The following is a 22,376-nucleotide window of genomic DNA, read 5'->3' on the forward strand; positions in this document are numbered from 1 at the left end:
GAGCTCAGGTGTGGGTAGAGCATGGCCATCCTACCACCTCCAGGAGGGGGAGATCAGAGAGAGCTCAAGTGTGGGAGGAGCATATCACCCTACCACATCCAGAAGTGGGGAGATCAGAGAGCTCTCAGGGTGGGCGGAGCATACCATCCTACCACGTCCAGGAGGCGGAGATCAGAGAGAGCTTGGGTGTGGGCGGAGCATGGCTATCCTTCCACGTCCAGGAGGGGAGATCGGAGTGGGTGCAGGATTGGAGCTCTCCACAGATCCACACCAGCAGCTGAATCAATCCAAGCCTGCCCATGTCACGATGACCCAGCAGTGCCTGTGCTACCTGCTAAAACAAGAGCTGGAAAGCTTCAGAGGAAGGTTAGGGATCCTGAGTGTGCTCAACGTGTTACCCACAATGTGTAATATTCAGCAAATAATCACTGCATACACAGAGAAACAGGAGGTAGAATCTGTGGTCAAGAAAAAGGCAGTAAAAAGTGCGCACACATGCAGGATGGTCTCTGTCACTCACCACATGCGGGGGCTGAGCACATGAAGTGCGCCCGGTCTGAAGTGGATTTGCTGCGTGAAAGACATGCCAGTTAATATAAAAAATAGAAAATATTTTATTTGTATTTTTTTCTTTTTTTTCTTTCTTTTTTTTTTTTTTTTTTTTTTTTTTTGAGACGGAGTCTCGCTGTGTCGCCCAGGCTGGAGTGCAGTGACGCAATCTCGGCTCACTGCAAGCTCCGCCTCCCGGTTCACGCCATTCTCCTGCCTCAGCCTCCCGAGTAGCTGGGACTACAGGCGCCGCCACGCCTGGCTAATTTTTTGTATTTTTAGTAGAGAACGGGTTTCACCATGTTAGCCAGGATGGTCTTGATCTCCTGACCTCGTGATTCACCCGCCTGGGCCTCCCACAGTGCTGGAATTACAGATGTGAGCCACCGCACCTGGCCTATTTATATTTCTTATTGAAAGTATAGTATGAGCATTTTGAGTTAAAAATATACTAGTAAAATTAATTGTACCTGTTTATGTATTTATATGAGGCTACAAGGAAGGTTTAAAGTTCTATAACAGGACTCTCATAATTCTGTTGGAAAGTGCCAGTCTAGATGTCTGATACAGCAGAAGACGGAGTTTTTAAATCTACAATTATAAATATTTAGGGAATCAAATTACAATGTGTCAAAGAAGGAAATATTTTAATTCTTGAGCCAGAGGAAGGGAAGACACGTTTTACTATAATAGAGTTGGGGAATTTCAGGTTCCATACTCGATAATCTTGAGAATTGTCACTCCCTCCTCACAGGTAAAAAGCTGAGCAAACTGAAAAATCAGCAGCTCTTCTTAAACTTGCAAGAGACATGAGGTCACAGGAAAGCCACTGTCCCTAGATTGGCTGGACAAGTAAAGTGGAGAATCACTGTACACTGGAGCACAATGCTACAAGGAACCCACACTGGGATTGGAAAACCTTAACTGGAATTGACAAATTGCTGCAGTGAGGTGTGGCACCTCTGAGAGTTAAAACCCCCAGGAGTCCTGTGCATATGGGTCTCATGATTTTGAGTTGTACCATCAGAAGCTCAACCAGGTTCTCGAAGTAAATATCAGAGAAAAATCTCCTCATACTTATTACAGGGGAAAGAGAATAGGAATCATTTTTTAATATGCAGGTGCACTCTTAACTAGGTCTACCTTCCAGAGAAGCTAGTTAACTAGAAACTAACCTGGTGGGATTTTATCAGAGCCTTCTGACCTGGGGGAAAGGAAATACCCAACTCCAGCCTCCAGAACTGACAAGCAAAGAGAACACTGAAAACCAAAAAAGAACAGAGTATCCAAGCACTATGGGATGTCTACAGAGGCATAAAATATGCATAACGGTAATACAAGGGGGAAGAAAGAGGAACAGAAGAAGTATTTGTAACAGTAATAGCTGAATTTCCTCAGATTAATGCCAGACACCAAACCATAGATCCAGGAAGCTCAAGAAACACCAAGAAGGATAAATGTAAAAACGACGACGACAAAAACAAAACAAAAATAAACCATACTTGGGCATAAAATTTTCAAACTATGGTGAATCAAAGATTAAAAAACAAAGAAACCAGAGTCATCTCCTTCCCTATGGAGGATCAAAGAGAATAATTATATTCAACTTCCCCTCAAAAACCATGAAAGCAAGAAGTGGAGTGAAATATTTAAACTACTGAGAGGAAAAAAATTCCATTAACCTAGAAGTCTATACTCTGTGAAATTATCTTTTAAAAGAGAAGGAAAAGTAAAGACCTTCTCAGACAAAAATTGCAAAATTTGTTGCCAGTAGACATGCCTTGCAAAAAATGTTCAAGGTTCTTTAGAGAAAATAGTAGAAGTCAGTAACTCAGCTGTGCATAAAGAAAGGAAGAGCACAGTCTGTTTACAGGGGCTCACACCTGTCATCCTAACACTCTGGGAGGCAAAGATGGGAGAACTGCTGGAGGCCGATTAGTTGAGACCAGCCTGGGCAACGTAGTGAGACTCTGTCTCATTAAAAAAGAAAAAAAGCCAAACGTGGTGGCCAACACCTATGGTGCCAGCTACTTTGAGAGGCTGAGATGGGTCACTTGAGCCCTGGATCCCACTCAAGGCTGCAGTGAGCTATAATAATGCCACTCCACTCCAGCCTGGGCAACAGAGCAAGACCTTGTCTGTTTAAAAAATAAATAGAAAAACAAAAAGCATCAAAGAAGAAACAGTGAAGGTAGAAGAAAAACTTTTATTTTTCTTAATAGATCTAACATAACAGTTCATTCATAATAGCGACAGTATATTTGATTATATGCTTATGTATATGTCATATACACACACTTAAATATAAGTGAAATGAATGACAGCAGTGATACATAAGGGATGGGAGAGAGCAATTAGGAATTAGGATTATTTTGTTCTTATAGTGTGCTTGCATTATCAAGAAACCAGTGTAGTGTCGTTTGAAAGTGGACTTGGGTTACCTGTAAATTTATATTGTAAATTCCAAGGCGACCACTTAAAAAAAAAAGTAACTGATATGCTAAGAAAAGAAAGAAAATAAATCATAGAAAATGCTCAATTAAGACCACAAGGGGGAAAAAAAAAAAAGAAAAAGAGTGAAGGACAAAAACAAAGAACAAGGGCAACAAATAGAAAATAGTAACAAATATGGTAGATGTTAATTCAACTGTATATCATTACTTTCAATGTCAGTCCAAATGCACCCAACTATATATTGTCTATAAGAAATCCACTTTAGATATAAAGACATACATATAGATCAACAGTAAAGGGATGGAAAAAGATATAAATGTTAACACTAATTTTTTTGTGTACAATGGCCTGATCTCATCTGACTGCAACCTCCGCCTCCCAGGTTCAAGCGATTCTCCCTCCTCAGCCTCCCAAGTAGCTGGGATTATAGGCATTTGTCATCCTGCCCAGGTAATTTATTTACTTTTTCTGTTTTTGTACAGATGGGGTTTCACCATGTTGGCCAGGCCAGTCTTGAACTCCTGACCTCAGGTGATCATCCCGCCTCAGCCTCCTAAAGTGCTGGGATTACAGGCATGAGCCACCGTACCCGGACAACACTAATTTTGAAAAATGGAAGTGGTGACATTAATTTCAGACAGAGTAGTCCTTTACATCAAGGAAAGTTACCAGAGATGACTATTACATAATAAAGGGATTAATTCTCCAAGAAGATGTAACAATCCTTAAATGTATTTTTGCTAACAAAGCATCAGAATGCCAAAGCAAAAACTGTTGAACTTCAAGGAGAAATAATTAACCCACTATTATAGTTGGAGACTTTAACACCCCTTTATCAGAAATGGACCAATTCAGTAGCCAGAAAATCAGTAAGGACAAAATTGAAATCAACATCCTCAGTCAACTATATATAACTGACATGACGTTTACAGACTATTTCCTCCAACAACAGCAGAATACAGAACATTCACCAAGATATACCACGTTTTGGTCCATAAAACACATCTTAACAAATTTAAAAGAATAGGAATCAAACAAGTATGTTCTCAACAACAGTAAAGTAGAAATCAATAATAGATGACTGGAAAATATGTTAGGATATTAAACAATACAGTTATAAATGATACATTGTTCAAGGAAGAAATCTGAAGATTTCTTTGAAATTTTGAAGTAAATGAAAATGAAAACTTGTTAAAATTTGTGAGCTGCAATGAGAGTAATGTTTATAGGGAAATTTATAGATTTAAATGCATATGTTAGAAAAAAAGATCTGAAATCAATAAGCTTCCACCTTCGAAAACTAGAAAAAGAACATGGAATTAAATTCTAAGTGGGAGACAAATAATGAAAGAGCAGAAATCAATACATTGAAAACAGAAAATCAGTAGAGAAAAAATCAATGAAACCAAAAGCTGGATCTTTGAGAGAAAATCTATAAGCCTCTAACAAGAAAAAGAAATGTAGCAGATAAATTACCAGTATCAGAAATGAAATAAGGGACATAACTACAGATCCCATGGACATTAAAAGGGTAATAAATATTGTGAACAACTCTATGGCCACAAATTTGATAACGTGGATGAAATGAACCAATTTCTTTAAAGACAGAATCTGCCAAAATTTGAACAGGAAGAAACGATCTGTATAGACCTACATCTGTTAAATTGATCAGTAGTTAATAACCTTTCAAAAGATGAAGTGCCAGGTCCAGATGGGTTCACTGGTGAATTCTACCAAACATCTATGAAGAAATTATACCGATTATCTACAATCTCTTTCAGAACATAGAAGCTGAGGAATACTTCTTAACTCATTCTGTGGAGCCAGCATCATTTTAATACCAAATATCATTTTAATAACAAAATATTACAAGAAAAACAGAACATCTCTCATGAACATAGATGCAATAATCTTCAATAAAATATTAGCAAATTAAATGTAACAATGTTAAAAAAAATTTGTGCACCAAAACCACATGGAATTTCACATATTGAAAGCTGGTTTAATATTGAAAAACCAATTAACGTAATTCATCACATTAACAGGCTAAGAAAAAGAAAAAGCATTTGACAAAATCTAACACTCATAATAAAAGCTCCCAGCATACTAGGAACAAAGGTGACCTTCCTCAACTTGATAAAGAATATGGACAACAAAAACCTATTGTTAACATCATATCCAATTGTGAGAAACTAGAATCTTTCCCACTAAGATCCAGAAAGGGGATCAGGAAAAACAAGGATGTCTCCTCTTACCACTTCTTTAAAACATTGTACTAGAAGTCCTAGCTAATGCAATTATGGCAAGAAAAACAAAATATATATTCATTGGGAAGATAAACTTTGTTCATAAATGGCATGTTTGCCTATGTAGACGATCCAAAAGAATTGAGTTTAATATACAGAAGTTCACTGAATTACCAGCAAAGAACAAGTAGAATTTGAAATTAAAAACTGGCTCATGCTCGTAATTCCAGAACTTTGGGAGGCCAAGGCAGGTGGATCACTTGAGGTCAGGAGTTCGAGACTAGCCTGGCTAACATGACAAAACCCCATCTCTACTAAAAATAATAATGAAAACCATTTCCAGTAGCACTCCCCAAAATGAAATACTTGGGCATAAAATCTAACAAAATATGTTCAAGACTTCACGAGGAAAACTACAAAACTCATTCACAGGAAACTAAATGGACAGGTAGTCCATGTTCATGCATAGGTACACTGAATATTGTCAAGATGTTTTCCTTATGATGCAATCCCAACCAAAATCCCAATAAGTTTTTTTTATTTTTTTAATATCAACAAACTGATTCAAAAGTTTATTTGGAGAGACAAAAGACCCAGAACAGCCACTTCAGTATTAGAAGAACAAAGTTGAAGACTGACAATATCCAACTTCAAGACTTAGTATAAATTGACAGTAATCAAAACAGTGTGGTATTGGTTAAAGAACAAACAAAAGGACCAATGGGACAGAATAGAGAGCCCAGTAACAAAATATAGTCAACTAAACTTTGACAGAGGAACAAAGGCAATACAGTGGAGCCAATACAGTATTTTTAACAAATGGTACTGGAACGACTGGACATCCACATGCAAAGAAAAGCATAAACCTAGACACAGATCTTACATCTTTCAAAAAATTAAAACAGATCACACAGCCGCTGTCCTCATTAGTATAGTGGTGAAGTATTCCTGCCTGTCAAAATAGATAACAGATCTGAACGTAAAATGCAGCACTATAGAATTCATAGAAGATAAGGTAAAATCTAAGTGACTTGGGTTTGGTAATAACTTTTTAGATATGACACCAAAGGTGCAATGTGTGAAATAATTGATAAGCTGGACTCTAATAAAATTAACATTTTCTGCTATGTCAAAGACTCTTAAAGTAATTAAAATACAAGCCACAGACAGGGAGAAGATGTTTGCAAAAGATATAAATGATAAAGAACTTTATTTCACAGCTGAAACCCCCAGAGTGGCACTGATAAGTATTATGTTATGTTACTTTAGTCGTTAAGCATAGAAGCATACTTCTGAGGGTTGAATGTAGACCACTTGCAGAAAATAGGCAGAATAGTTCACATTTAATTCTCGATGACACTATGTTTAGCTTTCTTATTCTTTGAAATCCCATTGAGAAAAAATACTGTCATCTACTCAAAGTAATTTCTTTTTCAGTTCACAATATTGTAAGTAATGTTACTGTATCATTTCCCTACTTGGACAGAGTGTGAAAATTTTGAGGAGCTTGTCTGCCAGAAATTTCTTCTTCATTTGCAAAACATTAATGAGATACTATATTTAAATGATTTTATTTAATATTAAGTGTACTTGGTCAACATGGCATAGAATATACAAAATAAAACAAATTTAAAATCTTTAACTATTACATTTATAAGAAAGACTTGCTAATCATAATACCGTTCATAATGATTCTGAATAAAGCATTATTTCTTTTACTGAAAAAAGTTGTAGCTATTAGACAACTCAGTTGTCTAAATTGCTCATTAGTTTTATTGCTTTCTAATAATCTTTAGCTGAAATTTTAATTTTGATTTTCTTTTTCTCCATTGGTTATGTGTGTGTGTGGAGGTAAAATATACAGAATATAGGATTTGCCAGTTTTTCTACTTTTAAGTGTACACTTCAGTGACATTTAAACACATGCACTGTTTTACCTTCCCACCAGCATTGCATCGGGTTTCAGTTTCTCCACATGCTGCCCAACATTTGTTTTTCTGGTTTTCTTGGTTTTTGTTTTTGTTTTTTGTTTTTATTGATACTAGCTATTCTCATGGGTGTGAAGTGGTATTGTATTATGGTTTTGATTTACATTTCCCTGGTGACTAGTGATGCTGATGATCTTTTCAAGTGCTCATTGGCCCTTTGGAGCAATGTCTGTGTACATCCTTTGCCCAGTTTTGAATTGTGATGTTTGCCTTTTTGGAGTTCTCTGTATAGTCTGGATATTAATTCCTTATAATGTATGCAGTCTACAAATATTTTCTCCATTCTCTGGGTTGCCTTTTACTCTGTGGACAGTGGTTCTTGATGCACGAAAGGTTTTAATTCTGATGAAGTCCAGTTTGTCTGTGTTTTCTTTTGTTCCTGTCCCTTTGATGTTCTATGCAATAAATAATTGCCAAATTCATGGTCATGAAGCTTTTCCCATTTTTTTCTAAAAGGTTTCTAACTTCAGCTCTTACATTTAGGTCTTTGGTCTATTTTAAGTTACTTTTTTATTTAGTGTTAGGTAAGGGTCCAACTTCATTTTAGCTAAAATTTTATGTATTTTAAAATTTATTTTGAAAAGCATGAAATGTTTAGTTGAATAGAAAATTTTGTGTGTGGAATTAACTGAAACTTTAAAACCTTTTTATTATGGAAATATCCAAACTAATCCATACATAGAAGAATATAATTGTCAGTATTTTGCCAATCTAATTTCATTTACACACACACCCACACACACGTTTTTTCCTAGAAAATTCTAAGTAAAATCACAGATGATATGTCATTTTACCCATAAGTACATAAATGTACATTTCTTAACACGGTATGTCTTTCATCATCTGTTTTGTTCTTTTATACATTATACTATGTCACTATCAGACCTTATAAAATGAACAAGAATTCCTTAATATGTCATATCCAGTTAATGGTTGACTTATTTCTGCTGTAGCTAAAGTACAGTTTAGGAGGGGTTTGATGATATTTTTTAACATTAAGATATAACCTTTTATAACAACTGCTTAACTGTTCCTAGAGTCTAACATTTCTGTTGGCAAATTGGAAATTAGTATACATAGACATAGATTCTGCTCATTTTGCTTTCAATCTAAAATCATAGTTAAGATTACTGGCCAGGCGCAGTGGCTCACACCTGTCATCCCAGCACTTTGGGAGGCCGAGGCAGGTAGAGCGCAAGGTCAGGAGTTCAAGACCAGTCTGGCCCAGATGGGGAAACCCCATCTCTACTAAAAATACAAAAAAAAATTATCCAGGCGTGGTGGCGAGTACCTGTAGCCCCAGCTACTCAGGAAGCTGAGGCAGAGAGTTGTTTGAATCTGGGAGGCGGAGGTTGCAGTGAGCCAAGATTGTGCCACTGCACTCCAGCCTGGGTGACAGAGCGAGACTCCTTCTCAAAAAAAAAAAAAAAAAAAAAAGATTACTATGCTAGAAAGTCTTCCTATAGGTGCATTTCTAAGAAACATTATGATGGGCATTGCTTCTGGAAAGCAGGCGTGAATAGATGGCTGGGGTCTATCATGAAAGAGACTGTTCTCTATGTATCACTTTGTACCTTCACATGTTGCCTTTTGTTTGGTCTTGTTTTGAGACAGGATCTTGCTCTGTCACTCAGGCTAGAGTGCAGTGATGAGATCATAGCTCTCACTTGAACTCCTGGGCTCAAGTGATCCTCTTTCCCCAGCTCGCCGACTAGCTGGAATTACAGGCATGCACCCCCATGCCTGGCTGTAGGTTGCTATTTTGTATTTTAAAAACCTAATCCTGACTGTGCTGGTAGTCGCATGAATCTGTGCACATACATGCTAACAAGTACATGTAAAACTGGTGAAATCTGAATAAGGTTCATGGATTATATCAATGTCAATTTCCTGATTCTGACAGTGTATGATACTTATGCGAGATGTCATCTTTGAGACAAAGTGAGGAAGGGATATGTGAGATCTTTGTATTATTTCTTACAACTGCAAAATAAAAAGTTTTTAGAACTAAGTTATAACAACACAAAAAGAACTCTGTGTCAAAACTAAGATACAAAGTTTAAATATTGATTTTATTTTTTAGGAATCTGGTGGACAGTCACAAACTTTGGTGAAATTTCAGGAACCATAGCCATTGAAATGGATAAGGGAACCTATATACATGCACTCGACAATGGCCTTTTTACCCTGGGATCTCCACACAAAGAAGGTTTGTGTCTGGAAGGGAAGAGGCTGCCACAAATGCAGGTTTTAGGACATTCATTCACTTAGGCCAAGCTCTTAACTAGTTTCAGACATTTTCCAAAGGAAATTTTTCCAAAATTTTCCAAATTTTCCATTGCATTTGACTCTTCCATTTTTTTTCTTCCTTAATATTTACCAGGCATTGGTAAGTCCCTCTTTCTAATATAAGCATTTGAAAACATTCCATATAGTTCCAGAAGAGTATCTTTGGAAATCAAAACAACATGAATAATTAAAATAGTAAGTGGAAAGAAAAAAGAAAACCTACTTGAGTCAAAATGTTTGAATTTCTTTTTTATTCAGACCTATTGCCAAAACTAACCTAGGTGTAGGTAACAATTTGAAGTTTCCTCATTTTCTTTAGCCCATTAGAGGGAACACTAATGAGAAAGGAAGCAATTAGAAGATAAAAAGCAGTATCATTTGGTCAACAAGGCCATCCTTTGAATAAATGAAAGCATTTAGTTTTTTAAATAAGTGCTTATTTATGACTATATTTTAAAACATAAAGAGAAGATATCTCAGAAGTTATTAAATAAGCATTATGTTAGCCTGTCTTACTCAATATGTAAAATTAGCACTGTAGTTAAAAGAAGGTAAAATAGATCTTGATTCCAAAGATGCAGTATTACAGTGACATCGGTATATCTGAATATTCTTACATTTAATTGCAGAAGAAAATAGCCACACTTTTTAGCAAAATGGTATCTTTTACAGCAAATGTCAAATTTATTTTCAAATGTTTTTCTCCAATAGTTGATGAGGGCCTTAGTCCTCCGGAGCAGTTGACGGCTGTCAAATTATCCGATTCCAGGTGAGCTTATGTTGTAATATAATTCGTGACCAGTTATTTTTAAAATTTAATTGTATTCATTAAAAATTTTAGTGTCTGTCTTAAGCCCACAGAGTAATTTTGATATAAAAAACAAAATAACTTTTTTGAAAAGTAGATTTTGTGATCTACTTTTAGTGGATTTCGTATCAATATATAATGCTAGGCTGGAAAAAAATATGTAAGTTAAAAAATGAAGATTAATAATTTCACACACCAAATAAGATAGATTAAAAAAGAAATTAAACAGTACAAAACCTGGTTCACTGTTGCTATGATATTTAAACTCGCTGTAGGGAAGTCCAAAGACAAACAGGAAGACTGAAAAAAGGGATATTGTTGAAACCAGCAGAGAATGTTACAGAGTCATAATGACCAGAAGAATATTTTTAATCACTATTTTTACAGTCATTTTATAAAGTAACCTTTGTTATTCTCACCTTGTGCAAAAGTATAGAATGATTCTTTGGGTAGAAGATACTGAGAGTGAATTTGCATATTTTAGTAATTGGTTACATCAATATGATAATGATTTCTGTTATATAATAATTAACATACAAAGGAGTAAAAATCAATTCTGGCATCCCAGGAGATTCTCAGTAAGGTAAAAGATTAGAAATCAGCATTTTTAAAAATCACATTAAGGTGATTATTTTTATACTTTCTTTGAAAGTCTAGTAAGTATGGTGAAAGACAAAGCATAAAAGCAGAGGAAGAAAAAATTCAATAGTTTTAAACTGCTTTACAATTATAAACAAAAAAGGATTATAAAGAAAATTAACTGACAAATGAGGAAAATATTTGCAACAATCTTAATAGGCAGTGAGTTCTTACTCTTCATATATATCTTGTACAGAATTCATAGCCCTGATGACCCCAGTAGAAAAACTGCAAACAATCAGACCTCAACGGAAAAATAGACAAGGGACATAACCAGATAATCTGAAAACTATAAAGGAAAGGAAAAGAAAAACAATTGTTATTCTAGTTAAATACTAAAATGCAAATTAATAGGATACTATTTTTTCAATATCAAGTTTTCAAGTATTTTTTTAAAGTCATAATGTTTAAAAAAAAATTCCGTGATACAAAACATACTCTTTCAATTTGAGGTAAGAAAGTAAATTGAAACAGTATTTTCTGGAAAACAGTTTGATGACATAAGAACTTTATAGTTTATACTTTTTGATCCAGTTATTTCTAGAAATATTTTCTAAGGATAAATCAGTTTTACGTAAGAATAGATGTAAATAGAACTGTTTATAATAAGAGAAAAAGTAGTTTTAATAATTTATTATTGAACTTTGTAACTAAAGAAGTATAATTGAAGAATAATGAATTTGGAAAATATTTGTTATGTAATATATAAGTACAATGTTTATATTAAAAAAGCAAAATACAAAACTGTAAATTTAAAACTGCACTGTCCAATACGGCAGCAACTAGTCACGTGTAGCTTTTTTATTTTTTTAAGGCACAGAGTCTCACTCTGTCACCCAGGTTGGAGTGCAGTGGTGTGATTGTAGCTCACTATAACCTCAAATTTCTGGGCTCAAGCAATCCTCCTGTGTCAGCTTCCCCAGTAGCTGGTATCATGTGTGCACACCACCATGCCCGGCTGATTTTTAAAGTTTTTTTGTAGAGATGGTGTCTCACTGTGCTGTCCAGGTTGATCTTGAACTTCTTGCCTCAGGCAATTCTCCCATTGGTTTCCCAAAGTGCAGAGATTACAGGAGTGAGTCACCACTCAGCCAATATGCAGCTTTTGAACACTTGGAATATGTCCAGCCTGAAATTTTAGATATGTACACACCCACACACATACACATGTCCTATTTTGATGTTCTATAAATTAATTTCTTCTCAGTTTTTAACTTTTATCTATCTTATTAATGTACAGAATTTCCCTGACATCTGGCTACGGGAAATATCTTGGTATAAATTCAGATGGGCTTGTTGTTGGGCATTCAGATGCAATTGGACCAAGAGAACTATGGGAATCAGTCTTTCAAAATGTAAGTGCTGTTATTGTTTATAAAAACTTCCTGTCAGTGTAACAGAAAGTCTGTAACAGTCAATGATAATATATTTAAAAAGAAAAACTAGGATGCAATAGTATATGTTAAATTGGAACAAATCAATAAGCACATAGAGCCTTAAAGAGATCTCAAAATATAGTGCAACAAAAACAGCATTAGTACTTTTGCCCACAATTATTTCTCTATACCCTAGTGCCTAGATATGGATCTCATTTCCGTTAAAGAACCAGTCAATTTTAGGTCTCAGAGTAGGAAAACAGAATAGTTCCTAAGTACCTTCTTTGTAGCAGAAATCATGGATGCTTTCAGAAACATTAGAGACTGTAAGCGAACGCTGGAGCGAGCTAAGACCAAGTTGTGACAATTTGTGCATAAAATAAATAATAATAGGTCATTGAAGTAAATTATCTCTAAAAGACTTTCAGTTCATAAACTTAAAATAGTGTACAAAAAGATAGTTTTTTTTTTTTTTTTTTTTTTTTTTTTTTTTTGAGACGGAGTCTCACGCTGTTGCCCAGGCTGGAGTGCAGTGGCGCGATCTCGGCTCACTGCAAGCTCCGCCTCCCGGGTTCCCGCCATTCTCCTGCCTCAGCCTCCTGAGTAGCTGGGACTACAGGCGCCCGCCACCGCGCCCGGCCAATTTTTTGTATTTTTAGTAGAGACGGGGTTTCACTGTGGTCTCGATCTCCTGACCTTGTGATCCGCCCGCCTCGGCCTCCCAAAGTGCTGGGATTACAGGCTTGAGCCACCGCGCCCGGCAAAAAGATAGTTTTAATGTAAAAGAAGAAAAAAGATAATATTATTAATTTTGGTAAGTAGACAGTTATAGTATATGGATGTTTTGTTAAATCTTTGTTGGTACAGAATACATAATTTCCTTTCTCTGTTTGTGTGAGAAGTAAAGATTGAACAAAAGTATGTGAGTGCTAAACAGTCTTTAAAAAGTAGGTAACTATATCAAAAACAGTAAGGACCAGTGGGCACAAGCAAGTAGAAGATAAGCTCAGCCTTTGAGTAGTGCTTTGGTGGTGTACAATCAGGAACTGAAAATAGGAACTCAGCAGTGTTTCCTAAGATGACAAATTAAACAGACATCCCCCCAGAAAGAGGTAGTCATTTAGACTAATTTCCTTATCCCCTGGGGTTAATTTCCTCATCCCCTAGGATAAAATCTTAAGTCAGTGACTTGAAAACTATTTTGACCCAACCCATTGAGAAATGCATTTTTAGATTGCAGCCCAGCACACACATATGTATAACTGAAGCAAGAGTTGTACTTAACAATACTTACTTGTTCATGTGTTATGCAGCTTGATATTTCTTATTCTCTTTTACCCCTTCCTCTGTGTGTCTGTGAGTATTCCTTTTTCTTTTTCCCCCAAATACCGTTCAGGAACCACTACATTGATTTCAAGACCCACTGATGTGTTGCAACCCCTTTGAGATGATCCTACTAGTTATGATGAGATACTTCTAATAAAAGTTACACCAGTAGAAAAGGCCAATATATCGTAAGGCCAGGATGATGAGCTAGATAGTTCTAATAATACAACACTTTAGGAAAGTTCATTTCATTTTATTTTTAGGAAGGACACTAAGTTTCAAAAATTTAAATGAAAGAGCGTCTTAAAACTCTGTTGCAAAAAGACTCAGCTGAATAATCTGCGGCACAGATTTAAATCGCCTTGGACCACAGCAGCATGTTCCAGGGCTCAGCAGGCGCCATCCAGATGAGAGACCACCAGCCCTTGCGACGTTGACCAAGAAATTAAATCCATGTTATCAGCACTTTTTAAACTGGATGTCATATAAGTTATATCACATATTTTATACATTTTATATATACATATTTATATTAAATATATACATATTTTATAATCATTGTATTTGTAAATATTTTGTCTAAATGTTATGGTGTTCCAAGTTTTCCAAAAGAATCAACCAAATACAAGTTATAAATAAAACATTATATTTGTTAAGGGAATCGAGCTAACCAAATTTATAACCCAGATTTAGATACACAAGAAGATCAGTTTTTAAAGTTTTGTTTAATAGAAAGTACTGTAATACATCAAACATTAAACAACTAAAAAAGCATATGAATATTTATTTTCACACACAAAAGTCCCTTAGACATTGATTCTTAAATTCAAAACATTAAAGGCATTGTATATGCCTTTTCGTGGTTTGTAATTGTGAGGAAAATAAATTTTACTTAAAATGCTAATATTTGAACAAAGTGTGCACTCATAATTATGCTCTTGTCTTTAAAGTTAATTTTTCAAACTGAACTAAATCAGTTACAGCACCGTAGACGTTTTAGAAAGGAAGCAATCCTACTTCATCTAATTAGAATTTAGTCCTACTAGGAAGATACACTAAGAATGTTTATTGTGGTAATCTTTGAATAGTAAAATGATAGGTGATTTTGATTTCCTTTTCTGCATGTTCTTGTATTACATTTTTCAGGTTTTCTCTAAGTTCTTTTCTATGATTTTTAAATCAGGGAGGAAAAATTAATTCAGTCTAAACACTTAACGTTTCTTCTACAAGAAGTGTCCTCGCGGCTCTCTATTTTGTTGTTTTGTTTCACATAGGGGAAAATGGCTTTATTGGCCTCAAACGGCTGCTTTATTAGACGCAATGAAGCTGGGGACATAGAAACAAAAAGTAAAACAGCAGCAGGAGAAGAAATGATCAAGGTAATTATGACATTTTATACAGATGACTACATTCACACATGCAATGTGACTGTATCTCTTTAAAATGTTAAATCATCATTTACTGTCACTTTAAAGGTGTAGTTAATAGCTTTTTATAACGTGGTGGTTCAAATGGACTCATATTTTATTATAAATCCCATAATTGGTGACTTGTTTGTACAATGTGATAGAGAAATCAGTTTATCTAGGAGCTACCTTGACGTTATCTCCATGGATTAGTATCTTTTTTTTGAGGAGTTCTACATGATCTTTTTAGGCTTTTGTTTTCTTGTTTTCTTACTTGTATTTTAAAATCTAATTTTTAAAATAGATAATATGTACACGTGGTTCAACATTTTTAAATAAAAGCGTATGAAGACATCTGCCTGCCGTGCGTCTTACTCACCTGTGTCCCAGCTCCTGTTCCTATCTCTTTCCCTTTGTTTTGTTTTTTTATAACCTCCTAAAATTTCTTTATAAACACATGAATATGTTTATAATTTTCAACTGTTTTACACTAAAGGTTGCCTCCTCTATAGTCTTCTAGACTTTGATTTTTTCTTCCCTTAACATTGTATCTTGGAGAGTTTTCTACTATTAGTTTGAAAGTAGAAAGCTTTCTCTTTTTCTTGCTTTTCCTTTCTTTCCCTCTCTTTTTTAACAGCTGCATAATATTCATTTTAGGGATGTACCTTAATTTGTTTAGTCTCTTATAGATGGAAATGTAGGCTGTTTCCAGTCTTTTGCTCATATACACAGTGCTGCAGTACAAAACATTCAACATGCATCCACTTGAGGATGTGCGGGTGGACCTGAAGATAAATTTCCAGAAGCAGAATTACCAGGTCAGGGGTATATGTGTTTGTATTTATGTAATGCTTGAGCTTCCGTGATGATAATAACTCTATGAAACATAAAAAATCATAGCAGAACTTCTGGGGCTTTAGCCCTCACATTTTAAAAATATTTTTATTAATAGTACCAGTCTTGTTTGCATTAGGAAAAACATGAATCAACATAAAACATGATTTTTATTTTATTTTTACAATTTGTGTGTGTCACTAAGCTGGAAATAAAAGTTCCTTATTCCAGGCTAAATTCCCTCATCCATAGTCAGATGCATTATCCATTGCACCAGGCACTGGCCTGTTTCCTCCCTAATCATACTCTTTGTTTTATATCATTGTAAAAGTTACACAGACATCTTCATATCAAGGTGAAATTCTAAATAATACTGTTAATATAACCTAGATAAATCAGGCAGTTAGCTGGAATTTGATGAAAACATTTAAGGCTTAATTTTTTAGACTCAGCAAAAGCCAGTGATCTTTAATGATAAACATATACTAAAATGTATCTAAAGAATAACTCCCTCCTTCTTGACACATGCTTTTTCTGTTCCTGACATTCCTTCCCGGTAGTGAGCATCCTGAACCTTGCTTTGTTTGTCTCTGTTGGGAATCACAGGTTGCATCCAGCCTGACCCAGATTTGCTCTGTGAGGCATTGTGGGGGCCGGAGTGGAAGGCTCTAAGAGATGGAGGAAATGCCTTTTCTAAAATGCCCTTCATTCTTATAATTAGAGCATAAAAATTTATGTTACATTTTTCTCTACTACCAGTGTAATTTAAAAACCTCTATCAAATGTCTGTACGTGCTTCATGTTAGATTTCCAGTCATATGTTTGATTTCTTTTTACAATAGTCTTGATTTCAAATAATTTCAAATCTAAAGCTCAAACAATTTCAATCTAAAATGTAGGTATTATTGTTAGAGAAGTGAAATGTTAGTTATGTTTTTTCATTGCATGTACCCGGCACATGTGTTGTAGTCTCGAATCTGCATCAGGCTCCTGTGAGGTGCATGTGAGCTCAGCCTTAGAGACAGGAAGACAGCCTCTGACCCTCCTTACATCCTCGTGGTTTTTGTCAGTCAGTTCATGGAAATCACATAGTGATTTCAAGGTGTGGTAAACACAGGATGTGTACCCAGGCCCAGTTGACTCCTAAGCCACTCAATATTTCATAGTGCATTGCTTCTCAGGAAACAGGTCATTGGGGAAATGCACATGGGTTTGTGACTTATCTTTAATTTTATTTATTTATATTTTATTGTATCATGTTTATTTTTCATCTGGATATCATCACAAAACTGTTATCGAAGGCAACAATTGCAAATATATGTGCAGTGCTTTGCACTTATACAAAGATACAAAGATACTTATACAAAGTTTGTGTTTTTTTTGTCTTTTTTTTTTTCAGTTTTCAGATGAAATACAAAGTTTTCTGGGTCTCTTTGGTTAGTCAAGTACCTGGAATCTCTGAACAGTGATTATTTAGGACTCTTTTCCTTTACCATTTAATTGTAGGCTCTCCTAATCTCTGTCAGCCATTCACATTTATGACCTTGCCTTAGCTACCAGAACACAGATCCCTCTTACTAAAGGCAACATTGTGTTACAGGCCCTAGCAGGGAATGTTTTCAGGTCTTCTAGGACCCTCTAATCAAAACTGTCACAACTGTCAAAAGTGACTGTCAAAACTGTCACAAAGATGTCATTGACACAAACACATTATTTGTCATCACTTTCTAAGCAGTCCTGGAATTGGACGCTGGCCACAGAGATCCTTAGGAGACATGAGTCCTTACCTCTGCCAATTGCCTGTTCTGTGGGCGATCCTAATTGTTCAATGCAGATCAGTTAACTTATGACATGTAATAGTAAATATCTACCCAAACTTAGGAGGATATAAGAAGTTAGTAAAACAGGTGGGTTCCAATTAATTAAAGCAAGTTGTATAATGTTAAAAGTTTTAATACATTTGGTGATAGTCTGTGTGAAGTAAAATAGCTATCTTAAGCTTTCAATCTGATCAAATGAACACTTGTCTACTAGGGATAATTTGATCCTAGTGTATTCACTTGGAGGACAAAATTAAATTAGTTAATGATTGTTTTATTGCCTAGCAGGATCTGATGTGTAAAATGTTTTTGAAATAATTTTGTCTGTAGTGTTTCTGACCCAAGGGCTGTGGAGGAAGCATGTGGTAGCAGTTACTCATATAGATTATATATGTGAAGTAAAAACACATAGCCAAAACCTGTCTTTTTCTGAATATAGTTGATCAGTTAATTTTTCCTTCTGCATAAGAAATCATCTTGAATGTTCTTATGTGATACGTAAAGGGGGGAAGATGGGAGATAAACATATAACCCATTGGATTCTCTTTTCCAAATATAGATTAGATTTTGTGCTGAAAGAGAAACCAAGAAAAAAGACGACATTCCAGAAGAAGACAAAGGAAATGTAAAACAATGTGAAATCAATTATGTGTATGTATTCTTTTCCTTTTAGACCTACAGATTTGACAGTGAAGTGCTTCTCAAAGTACTTTCAAAATACATTACCTAATTAGTTGGGGATGGTGGTGCATGCCTGTAGGCCAAGCTACTCAGGAGGCTGAGACAGGAGGATTGTTTGAGCCCAGGAGTCCAAGGCTGCAGTGAGCTCTGATAACCACTGCATTCCAGCCTGGGTGATGGAGCAAGACCCTCTCTGACAAAATTAAATTAAAACTGATGGGCAAGAAGAGGCAACACAATGTAGCCTCTGGGACAGAGCACTGAGCTCAATGCTTTTCTCAAGGCTTCAGTTTTCCGAATCATCCTGCAGCTCTCAAAGCTAACATCATCCATGTTAATCGTCTCCCTGTTCATTCATAGAAGGGGTGTCATGCCAGTCAAAGGCTGTGCTATGGCCAGGACACGGAGGACTCCCGCCGGCATGCCCTAATAGAAGTGTGGCCTTGTGGTTCTTCCCAATGAGCGGCCCTCCTTTTGAGGGGTCACGGAGGTCATCTTTGTTGTTGAAAATCTCCAGCTTATTAAAAAAAAAAATACAATTCGACTTTTTTTTTTTTTGGTCTCCCCTTAGACAGAGTCTCTCTCTGTCACCCAGACTGGCGTGCAGTGGCTTGATCTTGGCTCATCGTAGCCTTCGCCTCCCAGGTTCATGTGATTCTCCTGCCTCAGCCTCCTGAGTAGCTGGGACTACAGGCACGCGCCACTATGCTCAGCTAATTTTTGTATTTTTAGTAGAGATGGGGTTTCACCATGTTGGCTAGGCTGTTCTCGAACTCCTGACCTCAAGTGATCTGCTTGCCTTGGCCTCCCAAAGTGCTGGGATTGCAGGCATGAGCCACTGTGCCTGGCCTACAGTTAGACTTTTTTAATAAGTGAAAAAGAAATTAGCAGTATTCATAAATTTAATAGTAAATATGTATAATCAGAGTTTGAGGTATTTTTCAATGAAGACATTTTCTTTGCAGAAATAAATTTCAGAGCTTCCATGACCACAAACTTAAAATAAGTAAAGAAGACAGTAAAATTCTTAAAAAGGCTCGGAAAGATGGATTTTTGCATGAGACGCTTCTGGACAGGTAGCTATTTATTTACTTATTTCCACTATTTTCAGTAGCCAATAGAAATGGTGTGTAGAAAACCTGTGTTCCCTTAAATTACTATAGTTTTCACATTTTTGTCTTTATTTCTAATTTATGAATGTGGCAATATTACTTTGAGAGGACGTCAAAAGTTTGGGGAAAGGCTGTCAAGAAAGAATATCTAAAAATTATAACTGATTCTAAGTATATACTTTAAGAAATTAAGGTTTGACTGTACCTACTTCATAAATTTATTATTATCTTTTTATAACCATTAGAACCAGAGTTAGAAAGAAGCTGTTTGGCTAATATAAAAATTATGTGGATTCTGTTAAAGTAGTTCAGGTTCCTTAAAATAAGAATAGATCAGCTAAAAATCTAAAAGCTAAACAAGTGAAATTGAAGCAGTTTTATTGTAAGATTTGGAAGAGTGCAGGATGTTTATCATAGCACATTATTAATATTTATTACTCTTCCTATGTGGATAAGTAATGTCCTAGATTTACAACATAGGAAAACAGGCAGAGACGTTTAGCTGTGAGTGTCCAAGTATAAATCAATTAAGTGCCAGATTTTGATAATCGCCAGCCGCTCATTGAAGTCCTATGTTGCAAAGTTACTCTTACCCTTTTTTTACATTTCTTGATAAAGCAATGTTTCATTACATATTTCCTGTTAACTAGCTGGTAGGCTTCATACCTAAAGTCAGTACATAATGTTAATAATTTTTTCCAGCTGAGCAAATGAATACGTATCTAGATGGAAGAAATCAAGAAGAGGATATAAAATACAATCAGGATGTGGCCTCTAAAACGGAATAAGCTCTGTGTCCTGTAACTTTTATCACTTCTAATAATACAGCATTCTCACCATGCTGAATGGAAATTTAGAGCACCCTTAAATTCCAGAATAATTAAAATTGCTATTGTGGATTGAAAAAGCCCTTAGGCAATGTTTATTGACTATTAGGAAATAACTTTTATAAGATTAGAATCCATTTTTTATAGAAATCAAATTTGAAAGTATACATATTTTAATATAAGTGTTACGGTAATATAATAACCAAAATTGACCACACAGTTTTAAAGCTTTTTATAATTAGTAGCAGTTGAATATATATGGCATGTTTTACATAGATTAATTTTATTATTTTTCTTTGTTTAGGAGAGCCAAATTGAAAGCTGGCAGATACTGCAAATGACTGGGATTTTTGTTTCAGCTTTATCCTTTCTTGTTTTTTTTCTGAATAAAATACTCAGAGGTAATGCTTTTACAGAATTCTTGAGTTGTTGTGAAATTATTGTTTAGTAACTAGTTTAACCAGGATTAAACAAGCTTAATCAAGATTCTTCATGGATGTACTTTTTAGCTAACTACAATTTTTCACATGGAAATGAAATTTATAGTACACATTTAATGTACCACAGAATGTTTTTCTGGATTTCCTGTCCTGAAGCATGCAGTGCACTAGAAACCAATTCTTCCTGCGCTGCTTGTGGAATCTGTCTTACTGGATCATAGTCTTTACTTTATACAATAGATGCTTGATCAGTGCCTTTAAGAGGAAGTTAGAAATTCCAAATTCAATCAACAAGGCTTTGGTTCTACCTCTGAAGTACTACCCAGATCACAGACAGCCCAAATATCAGAACTAGGGGGCTGGGTGGAGAGGACAAATCATCTGTTAGGGAGTGGGACCGAAAGTGGAAACATTACAAAAGAGCAAGTAGGCTCAGAACAGAGGGTAGATCAGTACTGGGGAAACTCCCTACTGAGGACGAGTTAGCCACAGTGGATATGTATGGGAAGCTTTTGTCCTTGTGGGCTGGAATGGAAGCTGAAGTTCAGTTGCTAAGTGTTGCTTAGGTCTGCTTTGTTGAAGCCTGTCTCTTACAGAGTTCCTAAACACAATATTTCTGTGGCATCTAATCCCAGTGAGTGCTCCAAATCCAGGCTGTGTATCAGATGTCACGGGAAATTGTACCTCAGGACTGAGGTTGGTTCAAGCATCTAGATGTCGTCAAAAGTCCACGTTGTGTGCTGGCCTAACCTGAAAGACCCTATCGAGTTCTAGACTTTCAATTCCATCTGACACCAGATCTAGAGTTACATGGCATCTGTACAAGCTCGGTAGCTGAGGCACAGGCACAGGATCAGGCCTAGAAAGGAGCTTTTGGAACGTTTGTTGTAGGTCTAGCTTCAGCTCGGCCCTCCAGTTCCGATAGCTGCACTTTGTCTCATCTTGGGCTCTGATCCTTGGATTGGGAGCAAAGTAACTCTGATCCCGCAAAGCAGTGGTTCCTGTTCCCAACTGGTGACTATTTTGCCTCCCAGGGGACATTTTTTGGTTTTCACATCTGGGATACGGTGTTAGAGGGTAGAGGCTAGGGATGCTGCAAAGCGTGTGGCAAAATCCCGTTCCGCTCAGAACGCTAATAGTGCCAAGGTTGTGCAACCTTCCCACCCAAGGGCCTGGTCTATTCCTTGCTTTTGACAGCTCCCTAACTCTTAAACACAGCAGTTCAAGTTTATCTGCATAAGCGTCTCCGAGGGACCTGCAAGTTTCCAATGTGGACTGCCCAGACCCATCCGTGGAGACGCAGGACTAGCAGGTCGCCAGTGTCGACTGCTGAGACCATCCGTGGAAACGCAGGCTTAGCAGGTCTAGGACTGGGCTCCACGTTTGCATGTGAACAAGTACTCCGGGTCATTGGGAAGCAAGTGATACAAAGCACACATTGAAGATCACCGCCTTCACGAGACTGAATCTTGCCTCCCACTTGGTATCTGAGACCATCTGCCTGCTGACTGGTTTTCCTGGCACAAACGTTCTGCATGTAGGCATGGTGTGTTCTTGGACTCCATGTCACTTCGTTCACCT

The 22,376-nt window shown here is 36.2% G+C and overlaps 1 protein-coding gene across 1 annotated transcript; it reads left to right on the forward strand.

Annotated features, from left to right (window-relative positions):
* The first annotated feature begins 199 nt into the window (after positions 1 to 199).
* LOC102136932 (protein FRG1-like) lies at positions 200 to 20,696 on the forward strand. Its single transcript, XM_065521827.2, has 9 exons — positions 200 to 485; positions 3,094 to 3,150; positions 9,312 to 9,446; positions 10,238 to 10,295; positions 12,214 to 12,328; positions 14,950 to 15,054; positions 18,295 to 18,386; positions 19,382 to 19,492; positions 20,660 to 20,696. The coding sequence occupies exons 1-9, from the start codon at positions 200 to 202 to the stop codon at positions 20,694 to 20,696; spliced, it is 996 nt and encodes a 331-aa protein (XP_065377899.2).
* The last annotated feature ends 1,680 nt before the right edge of the window (positions 20,697 to 22,376 follow it).

Source organism: Macaca fascicularis, chromosome 10, assembly GCF_037993035.2.
Source record: "Macaca fascicularis isolate 582-1 chromosome 10, T2T-MFA8v1.1".
In the NCBI taxonomy this organism is placed as follows: domain Eukaryota; kingdom Metazoa; phylum Chordata; class Mammalia; order Primates; family Cercopithecidae; genus Macaca; species Macaca fascicularis.